The sequence below is a fragment of the Pan paniscus genome, chromosome 16, assembly GCF_029289425.2.
Source record: "Pan paniscus chromosome 16, NHGRI_mPanPan1-v2.0_pri, whole genome shotgun sequence".
NCBI classification, from domain to species: Eukaryota; Metazoa; Chordata; class Mammalia; order Primates; family Hominidae; genus Pan; species Pan paniscus.
Genome location: NC_073265.2, coordinates 60,260,434 through 60,275,581, shown reverse-complemented (window position 1 = coordinate 60,275,581; position 15,148 = coordinate 60,260,434). Strand labels below are relative to the sequence as shown.

The 15,148-nt window shown below is 35.5% G+C and overlaps 1 protein-coding gene across 4 annotated transcripts in view; it reads right to left on the bottom strand.

The window, feature by feature from the left end:
- The window catches only part of LRRC49 (leucine rich repeat containing 49), a 160,151-nt gene that overhangs the window by 40,563 nt on the left and 104,440 nt on the right, over positions 1–15,148 (bottom strand). For all 4 annotated transcript variants that reach the window (XM_003818539.5, XM_055098938.2, XM_055098937.2 and 1 more), the window contains one exon: positions 846–1,083. In XM_003818539.5, coding sequence (XP_003818587.1) covers positions 846–1,083 — 238 coding nt within the window. The remainder of the gene's footprint in view (positions 1–845; positions 1,084–15,148) is intronic.

Below are 15,148 nucleotides of genomic sequence, written 5' to 3'. Positions count from 1 at the left end.
ATTTTTTTAAAAAGACTGGAAATGAAAATTTCAGAACTTTATAAATACAGGCCCCCACAATTTTCCTGAGAAGAACTAGTTAGTTATTATTACTTGTATCTTGCCAAACACTACGTAGGATAGTTATACTGGCTATAGAAAAATCAAATCACTAAAACTGCAATGTTAACGCAAGCATTCTGTCTGTGAATCTAGATGCTCTTTTCTAAACATACTGTCTTCACCCCTAACTATCTTTTTTAGGGAGAATGAAGTGAAAATAAAAACAAAAACCCACCAAAAAGGCAGGTGAGGGAAGTCTCTCAGCTGACAGAGAAATACACAACAATAATAGAAACTCAAGAGAGAACTCATTACAGAAATCACAGTTTCTACAAATGCATACTAAATAATACAATGACACCATAATTGAGGAAGGCTAATTTCTCAAAGTAATTTTAATGAGCTATTAAAATTATTTTCAACATTGTTAGGGGACAACTGTAAAAATTATACAGTAAATATACATTTCACCATTACCAGGTACAATAGGTGAATACATAAGGCTATGTGGTAAGGTGAATCACTTATAAAGTAGAAATATATAACTTGAATAAAATTATATCAGTCTTTTTCTACTCCACAAAGGATCATTTTTTTTGAGATAGAATTTCAAATGTTAACATAAAACTTCAAGGCCATTTATGAATACTAATTTAAATCCTAGCTCAAGAAAATCAACACAAAACTTAAATCTTCCTGCCAGATAGAAACTACATAAATACAAGTTAAAACAGGTCTTTGGCCTGAACACACAAGTCATTGACTAAGAATATTCAAATATACTACTAAAAGGAAATATTTACCAGAGAATTAGGAAATTTAATCTTCAGTTTAGGAAGCACTTGGACGATTTCATCAAATTCTATGAAAGTGAAGGAGACTGTTGTGATCATTCCTGCTGTTTGAACACTCCAATTCCTATCCAGAGATTCCAGTGCTCCTGAGCCATACAGGGAAAGTGTATCCCCATCCACTTCAACAAGGTATGTGTCTATGACAGATAAACCTTGTAAAGCATTGTTGAGTCCTGAGTCTAGAGGCCTGGAAAACCCAAAGTATAATTTTAAATGAAAGATATCATGCAGAATACCTAACAGTATAATGACCTGTCAGAAAAGCTCTTCACAATTTTATATTCTTTTTTCATTTCAGTAATTAAACCTAGAGCATTAAAGACTAATTTTCAATAGACTATCTGGCAGTTTTGTATTATTCTAATCATATATTTTAATTTAAGAGGCATGTTATGAACAAAAAAGATCACCTCTAAACCCAAATTATTTCTATCCATGAAAGATAACTAATATTCCCTTTAGTTTTAAAACAAGCCGTTTACTACATTATGGTTATCTTTCCATGTCAACACAGATAGGTTTTCCCAATCTATAAACTTTTCTGACTAGAAAAAAGTACAGTTTACAAATCAGTATTTCTATAGTAAGAACCATACATATAAAAATATGTTTATGAACCAAGTAATAACTGCTAAAAATAATTTATTTCTCAGAGGTTGTATTAGGGGGTAACTCTAACTTTCTACTTTTGGATACTTCAATGGCTTTTGAAATTTTTAAAGTGTATACTACAGTTATAATCAGTAAAATCAGTGTAGATTTCCTCCTCACTTTGAAATAAGAAACAGTGAAAAGGAATCATTATTTATATTATATATACACACTATATATATATATATATACATGCTTCTCATACTGCACTGAATTTGGTAATTATTATTTCCAAGGTAGAAGCCACATTTTTTATATAAGGCTATCTAAATCATAGCTAGAGAATAAATGAAATATCTTAATCCAACTCATATTATCTGCTTTGTGAATAGAGACATAACTATTTGTTTTACCCAACCTCAAAACTTAAACAAAGCATGGTTTTTGTTTCTGCATTTTCCTTCTGGGATTTCTCCTTTCATCCAGTATTTATTTGTCCCTACTAAAATTAGTGTCTCACTCTTATTTGTGCTCCCATGGTCTTTGGTACACTCCTGGAACACACTTCTCATAACCATATTACAATTTTATGCTTACAATTTTGCCTGTTATTCCAGATAGTGAGTGAGGCTAGAGATTATATATTTTTTCATCTTTGGGGACCCAAAACCTAGTAATCAGCTTTTAACAATGTATACTGAATGAATTATTAAATATCTTCAAACATTTACAATGATGTTAAGGGATAAAACTAAGAAAGCGCTGCCCTGTTGTTTATCATACTTATTTCAGAGGTACCAGTTAACCTTCTACACATTCGTTTATTCAATAACAAGATGAATAATGACATCAGTCTACTTTAAGTGAATATGCAACCAAGAAAATACAAAAAGGCTTGATTTCTACCAGACTAGCACTTAAGACAATGATTATTATGTGACAAAAATCAAATATCCAATGAGTAGTAGTACATGAATGGTCTTAGATAATAATCTTAGAAAGGTGAAGGTTGATAATAGGAAAAACTAACTTAACAATTAGTTCCATACATTGTGCTTTGTGTGATACATTGAGTTAGATTATATCTCATTGAGGTTGCTTATATAATCAATACTGGAACAGAACAAAGGACAGCTTCACTGCCACTAAAACAAAGAAGATGAAAAGAGTGCATACTGCTATTACAATACTTGCCACATTGTACTGCAATTACTTGTTGCCTTATCTATATCTCTCTTACTAAACACAGTGATCCTTGAGGGCTTGAATTTTGTCACGATTACTATAGTAGATCCAACATCTAGTACAGCTCCTAGCCTATGCTCTGCTCAATACATATTTCTTGGATGAATTAATGAAGTGGGACAATGATGAAGTTTTTAATGAGTATGTATTATATCTTAAGAAGGATGTTTGAACCATAAGCTATAGTTTCAGTAAAGGGGCAGAATCAGTGATATAGACACAGAATCAGGGTTAGCAAGAAGGTTTACCCACATAGGGACGCTTGATGGCCACAGTAACCAGCAAAAAAGTTTAATGTAAAAATGATGGGGAATCAGAGTTATGTATCAAAAACATCAACAAATCCTTTGGGAAATGATGTTGCTCCACATCATATATTTAAAAGTGTCTTGCTTTTCTTTTTCCACATAATTAAAAGTTTAAGAATATAAGCTCCACAATAAAAAGTCTGTCATCAGAAAGGGATTATTTATTTTGTGTAAAGGGCTTGTCAAGTAAACTCTTCAGGAAATAAGTGACATAATAAACAAGGCTACATTCAGTAAAACAGTGACATGGTTACAAAACAAAGCAGAAGTAATTTCCAATTTATATAGCTATCACATGCCCATTTGGTAAAAACAAACGGCAAGTCTCCTGGGCTGCAGACAGGCTCATCCTTTTCACTAGCACCTAGTAAACAGGCCATATAACACCTAACCCATTTCAGTTATTTTCTGAAGGAAGCTTTTGAGTTTAGCCTTAAACTCTGGTCAATGTTTACAAATTTGCTCCTCTGGGAAAGTGTGTTCTGAGCTCCATTAAAAAGTGACTTAGCTTGCCAAACAATGTTTATATTTTGGGGATTGTTCTTCTAGTTTTCCTTGTATCCTTAGCAGATATGGGTACATCTTTTTAGTTATACATACACACATATTAATTAATTAACTAATTAATTCTTTCTTTCTTTCATTCACCAAACATGTCCTGAAAGCCCACTATCTACAAAACACTGTGCTAAGAATTCTGGCACATGCCACTAAATCATCTGTATTGATAAGAACAATCAACACTGAGATCATACAAAGGTTTCTGGATATAGCAAAATTATTGCTCACTTTTACTGGGTCATAGTTTCAGAAATATAACTGCTCTAATCCTACTCTGCAATCAACCTAATAAACACATGGGATATAATTTCTAAACTAAAATGACCTCAATATCTCATTAAACAAATAGGTTTTTGTGGAGAATTTATTATGTGTCCGATATTGTGTTAAGCATTGGGGATATAATAAATCAAGATATATTTGCCCTCAAAGAGCTCTCAATCTGGATGAGTGGGGCAGAGAGGAAGATGAATATATATATTAAATATAATATAATGTGCTTATTGTGATATAACGAATATTTAAACCATATACTAAAGGAACACAGAGAAAGGAATGACTAATTCTTCCAGAGGGGCAAAGTCAATTTTAAAAAGGAAGGTTGAATTTGAACTGATCCTTGAGAGATAAATAGCAGATTTTTATCAGGAGCAGAAGTTGGGAAAACAGAATGAAGAAGGGCGCAGGAATGACTACTTTAAGTTCAGGGGCACATGTGCAAACCTGACACAGACATTATTTTGTATGGAAAATAAAACCTGATTATGTATAATATATTTATGTAAGAATAATTTCTTTTTTTAACTCTTATTTTAAGTTCAGAGGTACATGTACAGGTTTGTAACATAGGCAAACTGTGTCATGGGGGTTTATTTTACAGATTACTTCATCACCCACATATTAAGCCTAGTACCCGTTAGTTATTTTTCCTCCTCCTCCCACCTTTTACCATCCAATAGGCCCTGGTGTGTCTTTCCCTTCAGTGTGTCCCTGTGTTCTCATCATTTAGCTCCCACTTATAAGTAAGAGCATGCGGTATTTGATTTTCTGTTCTGTGTTAGTTTGCTAATGATAATGGCCTCCAGCTCCATCCATGTCCCTGAAAATAACATGATCTCATTCTTTTTTATGGCCGCATAGTATTCCTTGGTGTATATGTACCACATTTTCTCTCTTTCTTTCTTTTTTTTTTTTTTTTAACACAGTTTCACTCTGTCACCCAGGCTGGAGTGCAGTGGCACAATCTCAGCCCACTGCAACCTCCGCCTCCCGGATTCAAGAGATTCTTGTGTCTCAGCCTCCCGAGTAGCTGGGATTACAGGCACATGCCACCTTGCCCAGCTAATTTTTGTATATTTAGTAGAGACGGGGTTTCACCATGTTGGCCAGGCTGGTCTCGAACTCCTGACCTCAAGTGATCTGCCTGCCTCGGCCTCCCACATTTTCTTTATCCAGTATATCACTGATGGGCATTTAGATTGATTCCACATCTTTGCTATTGTGAATAGTGCTGCAATGAACATACATGTGCATGTGTCTTTATACTAGAGAAATTTATATTCCTTTGGGTATACACTCAATAATAGGATTGCTGGGTTGAACAATATTTCTATGGCTGGAACACTAAAATACAGGGCAGGAACATTGAAACATGGAGGGGAGTAGGAGCTGGAGATGAGCCTGAAAAGTCAGATTTTATCCTGCATGGTTCAGAAGCAGAAAAAGGTTTTTAAATTTAAAAAGTGATGAGATTATATTCAATGCAAGTTTTTAAGCACCTCCAAAGTATCATGCATGGATCTAGGTACTGGTGTTAGGGATACAAAGATGAATAAGATATGCTCTCTGCTCTCAAAGCCCCACTTCAGACAGATAAGTCAGTCAACTTTGTGGAGGACATAGTAGGGAGAGGCTGAATGTAGGGGATGAGTAAGAGACCATTGCAAAAGTGTCAACTAGACCATATGCTGGCATAACAAAAAAGGGTATGGTGTAGTCAAAATGGCAATGGCAAGAAAGTGAGATAGACTTTAGTTCAAATTCCAGATCTGCCATTGGTAACTGATGACTTCTGGGGCAAGTTATTTAATTCTTTGAGTTTCAGTTTGCTTGTATGTAAATGATTATCATAATACATATATTTTCAGAGTTGTTGTGAAGATTAGAAAAAAATATTCTAAACTATGCCTCATACTTAGCTCAGTACATTTTCATGATTATTATTAATAAAAGAGAACACAGATTTATCAGACATTCAAGAATAAATAAAAGTAAGACTTAGTGGTTGACTGGAGAATGAAGGAAAGGGTGGAATTAAGTGTGAGTCAGATTTCTAGAGTGGGTAACTGGTCATCTGACCCAGTTTCCTACCTCTGTCTAGTCTAAATCTGTACTCTAAGAAAGCTGGTATTCTTCTCTGGAGGATCTGTTTAAAATGTGTTTTCCCATAAAGTTCAATACATTTCCAATTATATTCTCCAACTGAAATATTAATTATATAACAGCAGGCAGAATGACATCAAATATGAATTCTCTTCAAGATTTTTAGTGGTTAATTTAAGTCCAAAGTTTCATCTATTCAACTTGATCTTTACATAAGAATAAGTCAGGAGGCCGGGCACAGTGGCTCATGCCTGTAATCCCAGCACTCTGGGAGGCCGAGGTGGGTGGATCACAAGGTCAGGAGTTAGAGATCAGCCTGGTCAATATGATGAAACCCCATCTCTACTAAAAATACAAAATTAGCTGGGCATGGTGGTGCATGCCTGTAATCCCAGCTACTCGGGAGGCTGAGGCAGGAGAATTGCTTGAACCTGGGAGGCAGAGGTTGCGGTGGGCCGAGATTGCACCATTGCGCTCCAGCCTCAAAAACTCTGTCTCAAAAAAAAAAAGGCCAGAAAATATCCTATGCCTTTTCAATAAAGGACCCTAAGAAAAGACAGGGTGACTAGCTCAATGCAATAATGACTCTGAAAGCCCAGCTAAATGTAGAACATACTCTTAAATGTCTAGATGAAAAGAGACATTATTTAGGAGGATTATTATTGTTTTTTTAACCTTTAGGCTTTTCGTAACAGGCCTGAACAGAAAGACTTAAAACATTTCGGAAGATTCTTTTCCCAATGAATAAGTGGTGCTGATTCCTATAATAATTTATTTTATGAATTTCTATTACAACATTCATAGGTGTGAAAATTCATTGTATGCATTATATTTTATTATAGTAGTGTTGGCTAAAATACCACAGTGTTCATAGACAGGAAATGACCAAAAATAACCCAGCTTCACTGCATGCATCCAATGTAAGCAAAAAAAAAACATTACACCAAGTACTTTCCAATTTCTGCCAGAGAAAAGAAACCTGCAATATGTCATTTTACTGTAGAGCTGTCCCAAGTACAGTGAATAGTGAAATCATTAGTGGGATATAGCAAAGTTTTAGAGAATTTCTTCCCTTTTTGTGTCTATAATTTTTTCATAGAGACTTGTTTCCAGGCATTTAGTTACACGCCCCCCCCATAAGCCAAAGGTTACAGACATTGTAACCCAAGAAATATCCACTTTTTTGGCATTATGAAATACTAAAGACTATAAATATAAATGATTATTAAAAATGGAAAACCCTATGCAGTATTAAAAAACAAATAGAAACACTAGGTAAGAAACTTTGTGGCCCTCTGACTAGCTTTTTATGTTCAGAAATAGTTAAATTGTATCATTCAGGGTCCCAAATGATAAAATTTAATTATCTTTTTGAAGACTTACAGAAAATGTAGAAATATAACCTCTAATGTTTAAAATTCTTCACTTTGTACTTTCAGATAAAAATAGCAGATAGACAGCCAGGCACGGTGGCTCACGCCTGTAATCCCAGCACTTTGGGAGGCCGAGGTGGGCGGATCACAACGTCAGGAGATTGAGACCATCCTGGCTAACACGGTGAAACCCTGTCTCTACTAAAAATACAAAAAATTAACCAGGCGTGGTGGCGGGCACCTGTAGTCCCAGCTACTCGGGAGGCTGAGGCAGGAGAATGGCGTGAACCTGGGAGGCAGAGGTTGCAGTGAGCCGAGATTGTGCCACTGCACTCCAGCCTGGGGGACAGAGCGTGAGACTCCGTCTCACAAAAAAAAAATAGCAGATAGACTAAGCACATGTGTTTAAAAGCTCTCCCTCCAAGACCCCATTGAAGAATAGTAAAGTAATGAAAAAGACATAAACCCACAACAACAACAAGTGCAGTAGGGGAAGACTATTGGCAGCAGGAGATTTCAGAAAATTTCTGGAAGCTAGAAAGAAAAAGTGTTAAGTGATGAAGAAGGATAAAAAAGGGCTGTGTTCTCAAATATGCACTGGAAATAAGAAAAAGATGGCAGCCAAATTGCTCAGTGGAACTCTGGAAAGCAACTAACAGTAAGTATGATGGAGGATGGGAATGAGAAGTGAGACTGAACACAGGGGCATTAATTGAAGATCTGCAAAAGGTCTCTCCCACCTACTTCTCTCACTGCCAACAAAAGTCTCACAGAGTGGCATTGCAGTTCAATGAGAAAGGAAAGAACACTCAATAAATAGCACTAGGGTAACTGATTATTCCTATGGAAGGAAAACCCCTCCCCACCCAAATCAGAACTTAACCTCAAATATAAAAATCAATTACAGGTATAATAAAAATTTAACTAAAAAAGGCCAAATGTTAAACCTTTAGGAAGACAAAATGGGAGAATGTTTTTAAAATCTCAATGTGGTAAAGGACTTGTTTTCCTAAACACAATCTAAGTGGGTAAACCATAAAGGAACAGGTATATATTTTTGTGTCTTCAGTATATAAATGGTATTTAAAGTCAAAGGCATGTACGAGACTGCCTAGGAGGAAAGCAGAGAGTGTAAACAGAGCCCAGGACCAAAATCCGAAGAACTCTACTATCGAGAGGTTGAGAGGACAGAAATACTTGAAGATATGAGAAAGATACATAATACAAGAAAAAAATCAAAGGCTACTAATAATATGATATAAAATAATAAACTATAAAGAATGGCCCAAAAGCAAATGATGAGTCTAAATTAGATCCCGGAGACAGGCTTCAAAAGAGTAGTTTCTAGAAGTCAGAAATGTAGAAACAGCAGTACATTTCTTTGTTCAATTTTTTTAAAAAGGCAATCAGAAACTCCAGAGAAAAACAAACTATATATGAAAGGCATGGCTCAAATATGGGGCAAACTAAAATGTGGCATGGGTTTGGACAACTTTTAAGGTATAATGAAGAGGGGTCCATTTGAATTTGATGCTATGACTATTCTTAGAGTGGCTTAGGAAGCGGAAAAGGAGACAAACATAGCTTAATTCTTTACTGTAAAGTAAAAAATTGTTATATTATAGAGACTTAAATACTGTTTACCAGTTTTCAAGTTTTAAGTCCTACCAACTGACAAAGTTTTATGATTATAGAACAGATATAAATGACATTAATCTTGAAATTTAAAAGTATAACTCATAGAATAAAGCCAAATTGGAATCCCAAAGAGAGAGCAAAAATGCTAGAGTAGGGAACTCTGAAACACTCCATCCCTCCACAAAAGCAACAAATATGCTAGGAACAAAAAAACCCCAAAAACAAAATCAACTTTTTCAGAAATCTGGAATCTAATAAATTACAAAACCAGGGAAACACTTAATGAAGAAAAGAAAAACTGCTGAATTTCAATAAGAGAGTTCTGAAGCATCTTAACTTACCCTGTTACCATTCCCCACTCCCCAGCTTGGTGGTGGCCTTGAAGTTGAACAGCCCACATTCCTGGTGCAGGTTGCTGACAACAGAGGAAGCAATACAGACCATATTCTCAAAAAGTTGTAGTTGTGTGTTTTGACATGTTTGGTGGCTCTCTGAAGGATTAGCTCAAGGGCTTGCCTCTGTATCACTTGCCCTGGAGCTTCCCTAGGGCTGAGGTGGCTTCTAAGTGGCATTTGTTGAAAGTACTTAAAGGCAAAAATGTATTAGCTGCCACCACATTGGACAAAGGATAGTAGCTGCAGCAAGCAACAGACAGACCAAAAAGGCTGAGAAGGAAGAGGCTAGGGAAAGAGATGTCTGGGAGAATAGAGTTTTGAGAAGCTCCTGTGAGTCCAGGGAATCTAAAAGGCCACATATATGTCCAGGGTCAGACACATGTTTGGAAAAGACCTGAGAAGACACTAACCTTAACCCTAACCCTAACCCCTGGCTGATCTTCAGGTTCCACACAAGCAGGAATGAAGGTTAAGGCAGAGTGGTAAACTGCCTAGATAAGCAGTGAAAGAGTGCCTCAAAACAGAACCAATCTATAGAGTCTGGGAGAGGTTTATTTTTTCCTTTTTTCTCTAGGCATTTAAGAAAATCTCTGAAAATCACTAACTGACCACTAAGCTAAAAGAACAGAGATTTCAGTGGGTACACATGATAAATAATATAGTCTTCACAGAAATAATTAGGAAAGTCATTAAACAAATAGAAGACAACAATCAAAACAAGCAGCAACAACAAACCCTAGGGGGGAAGAATGATCTGATCTCCAGAGTTGTCACATAAATGTCCAGTTTCAACAAAAAATATGATGCATACAAAGAAACAAGAAAGACTAACCCACTCACAGGAAAAACAGAAATGAACAGAAACTGTCCCTGAGGAAGCCCAGGCATTGGACTTACTAGACAAAAACTTTTAAGTCAACTATTTCAAATATGCTGAAATAACTAAGGAAAACCAGGAGAATGATGTCTCACCAAATAAAGAATATCAATAAAGAAACGGAAATTAAAAAGGAATCAAATAGAAATTCTGGAGTTGAAAAGTACAATAACTGAAAAGCTCTCTAGAGGGCTTCAACAGCAGATTTTAGCAGGCAGGATAAAGAATCAGTAAACTTAGATAGGTCAATTAAATTATGTAGTCTGAGGAGTGAGGTTAAATAAAGAATAAAGATAAATGAACAGAACCAGGAAAACTGTGGGACACTATCCAGCATACCAATATAAACATAATGGGAGTTTCGGAAGCACAGACATGAGAGAAAAAAAAAGCAGAAAGAATATTTGAAAAAACAATGGCCAGAAACTTCCCAAATTTGATAAAAGACATAAAACAACATATCCAAGAGGCTCAATGAACTCTGACTAGGATAAACTCATAGATCCACACCAAGACACATTATAATCAAACTACTGAAAGACAAAAATAAAGAGACAATCTTGAAAGTAGTGAGAGAGAAGTGACTCATAATGGACAAGGGACCCTCAGTAAGAAAAACAGCTGATTTCTCATCAGAAATCATGGAGACCACAAAGTAGTGGATGATATATTTAAAGTGCTGAAAGAAAAAAAAAACCTGTCAACCCAGAATTATATATGGCAAAACTGGACTTCACAAATAAGAGAGAAATTAAGACATTCCCTGATAAACAAAAGCTGAGGGAATTTATTACTAGTATACCTGACCTACAGGAAATGCTAAAGGAAGTTCTCTGGAAATTAAAGAACACTAGTTGGTAACTTGAAGTCATATGAAGAAATAACATCAAGAAAGGTAATTACACAGGTGCATAATAAAAGCCAGTATTACTGAATTTTTAAGGTGGTAATTCCTCTTTTTAATATATGATTTAGAAGAAAAATGTATAAAATTAATTATAAATCTATAATGTGCACACAATGTTTAAAGACGTAATTTCTGAAAATAGTAACAGAAAAGGGAGTAGAGTTAAACAGAAGCAAAGTTCTTATATACTATTACAACTAGATTGGTATTAATTCTAACTAGCTAAATTAAAATGTTAATTGTAATCCCCAGGGTAACAACTAAGAAAATAGCTAGAAAATGTATGGTAAAAGGAACAAGAAAGGGATCAAAAATGGTACACTAAGAAAATCAGTTAAATACAAAAGAAGAAAGCAATGAAAGAATTGAGGAGCCAAAAAAGGATATACAACAGATAGAAAGCAAGTAACAAAATGGTAGATGTGTGTCCTTCCTTATCAGGACTTCAAAGATTAAACTACCCAAATTAAAAGGCAGAAATTAGCAGAAAGGATTTTCTTTTTTTCAAGATGGAGTCATGCTCTGTCGCCCAGGCTGGAGTGCAATGGCACAATCTTGGCTCACTGCAACCTCCACCTCCTGGGTTCAAGTGATTCTCCTGCCTCAGCCTCCTGAGTAGCTGGCATTACAGGCATGCACCACCACGCTTGGCTAATTTTCATATTTTTAGTAGAGACGAGGTTTCGCCATGTTGGCCAGGCTGGTCTCAAACTCTTGACCTCAGGTTATCCACCCGCCTCAGCCTCCCAAAGTGCTAGGATTACAGGTGTGAACCACCACTCCCAGCCAGGATTTTTTTTTTAAAGCTCCAAGTATATGCTTTCTACAGGATTAAAAGACACAAATAGGATGAAATGGAAAGAATAGAAACAGATATTCCATGCAAACAGTAACCAAAAGAGAGCCAGAGTAGCTACTAATATTACGTTAAATAGATTTTATATCAAATATTTTTATGAGAGTCAAGGAAGAACATTTTATATTGAAAAATTGGTTAATCCATAAGGAAGGTACAACAATTATAAAGGTATATGCACTTAACATCTAAAATACATGAAGCAAAATGGACAAAGTTGAAAGAAGAAACAGTTCTACAATAATAGTTGGAGACTTCAATACCCTACCTTCAATAATGGATAGAGCAACCAGACAGAAGATCAGCAAGTAAAGAGGACTTGAAGTACACTATAAAACCAACTAACAGACATATATAGAAAACCCCACCCAGCAACAGCAGAATACATATTCTTCTCAAGTACGCATGGAAAATTCTCTGGGATAGACCATATGTTCAGCCATAAAGCAAGTCTCAATCAATCTAAAAAGATTAAATTCTACAAAATGTCTTCTCTGACCACAATGAACAAATCTGGTAAATTCACAAATTAAATACTGCAGTCTTAAACAACCACTGGAAAAAGAAGAAATCACAAGGGAAATTACAAAAGTGTAGCTGATAGAAGTTGCAATGTACAAAGTGGGAAAAATAAAAAGGATAGACTCATCTTGCAAATGCAGACTTGAGGCCTATTGCCTATAGTGGATGAAACAAAAAAATAGAGATTTAGATACACATTACAAAAGCTACCAATAAAGCAACTATAGATATATAGTTTTGGGAGGAAAAGAGGTGAGGGAGCTGAATCTTCATCTATTTTAGCAAGTAGTATATCTAAATCTTACAAATTTAAAAAACTGCATAATATACATTTAAAGATTTGGTAGAGAAGGAGCCAGTAAAATACCACTTAAAAAAAAGAGAGAGTAGCCACATACATAAAAGGAAAATCAGGTGAATGAGGAGTTTCAACTACGTCAAATGCTGTAAGGAGGTCAAGTAAAATAAGGACTTAAAATTCAAGAAGCCAAACTGAATGCACTGGTTAAGAGTTCCTTGTTTAGACAAAATGCAAGGTATAAAAAGTTCTTTTAGAAATATCTCTAAATTTCAGTTCTAGGAGATTTTAAAGGAATCAGATAACTACAAACTGAACTGAAGAAAAATCTACAACCAGTAGAAGTTATAAGTAACTGATTTTGCATTATAATCTCTACCAGTTATATACTATTTATCCCTAAAATTTTATTTTTCTACCTTCATATATAAATATCTTCTGTGGCTACTCAACTTGCTAGTTTTCTGGTCATTAAAAAAAGAATCAAACTAAGAGAATGTAATAGTGTTTCCATGACACTTTAAACATACATTTGTAGAAAGTAAATCTTTTGCCAGAAATTGTGGATCCCTTTCCTAATTATTCATCATTACTCTTTACATCCTCTCCATTGAACCCCCCACATCACTTCTCCCATCTCTCCCAAACTCTTTCTCTATGCTCCCTTCTTAAAAGCTAACGACTTTGTGGAACTCCTAATAAAAATTCTGAAACTCTTGGCAGTAAGCATAAGGCACAACAATTTTCACTAACAGATACTTCCTCTTTCTCTTGGAACAGCTTGCTTGTTTTGAGACCATAAAGACGCTATGATTTTAAATTATTTTAGAGGGTCATAAAATGTTTGGCCATATGCCACTTTAAAAGTTCAAAATGTCATGAAAGTCACGTTAATAGTCTGCAATCCACTGATCAGAGATAGTTTTGCCAGATAAAAGAGTCATTTAATAAAAAAGATACTCCTGCATTCACTGAAGCTGCCAAAACTAGTAAAACTTAAACAGTGAATAGCCCTATCACAAGAGAACAGGATGTACGGCCTCTGGTAGCATACCTTGTTCTACCATCAGTAACTTCAATATCTATAATAATGGCTTCAACGGATCTCTCTTCTGGTGACCTTTTGCTTTTACTCTTTTCCAACAATCCACTCTGATAACCACAACAATGGCTTCCATATTGCTTAGATTTCATTACTTAAATGTGTTCTACCTCTAAAATATTTAACCTCAAAAACTTACTTTGACCATAAATTCCCACTATTCCAGCTCATTATTAATGCTCTTACTTTATATGCTCCTCATTTGCAACTTTAATTAGACTTACAGTCCCAGAAACAAAATTTTCTTCCAATCTGTTGCAAACCTTCTGGTTTTTAATTCTTTAAAAATCTCGCCTAGACTATCTGACCCATCATTTCTATCTTTTCCTTTGTCATCACACTTGAATTTTTTAATTCCTTGCCTTTGATCCCTTGTCTCTTTGTTCTTTTTCAGACATTTAGCTTCTCTTCTGTTATACTTAGCTACTCTGCGATCTTGGAATAAACTCACTCAACCATTCAGGCTAAAGTTGCTATAATTTCATGGTCTCTAACCTCATTTAGTTCCTCAGATTTTTCCTTCAATCTTTCAACATTTTCCCAGTTAGCTCCCTCTGGATATCAAACGAGACCTGTTTCTTAAAGTGACGTTACTGTCATAACAATGTTAATTCTTCTGAAATTAATAAGTAAACTTAAATGTGATTTGAACAAGATTCTCATCATTTCTTTTCTATTTAGGTAAACTGATTTTAAAGTTCACATGAGGCTGGGCACAGTGGCTCATGCCTGTAATCCCAGCACTTTGGGAGGTCAAGGCAGGCAGATCACTTGAGCCTAAGAGTTCAAGACCAGCCTGGGCAACATGGCAAAACTCCATCTCTACAAAAAATACAAAAATTAGCTGGACATAGAGGTGTGCACCTATTGTCCAAGCTATTTGGAAGGCTGAGGTGGGAGGACTGCTCAAGCCTGGGAGGCGGAGGTTGCAGTGAGCCGAGATCATGCCACCGCACTTCAGCCTGGGAGACAGAGTGAGGCCCTGTCTCAATAAATAAATAAATAAATAAATAAAGCTCATATGGAAGAATAGGTGTGTGACAATTGAAACTTGAAAAGAACAGTGGAAACCTATTTCCCCTACAAGTTGTGAAAACTTACTACAAAATTACTATAATCAAAAGAGTCTGGTGTTGGCATTAAAACAGATAAGTGAAATGGATAGTCCAGAAATATGTGCACATATTTACAAAATCT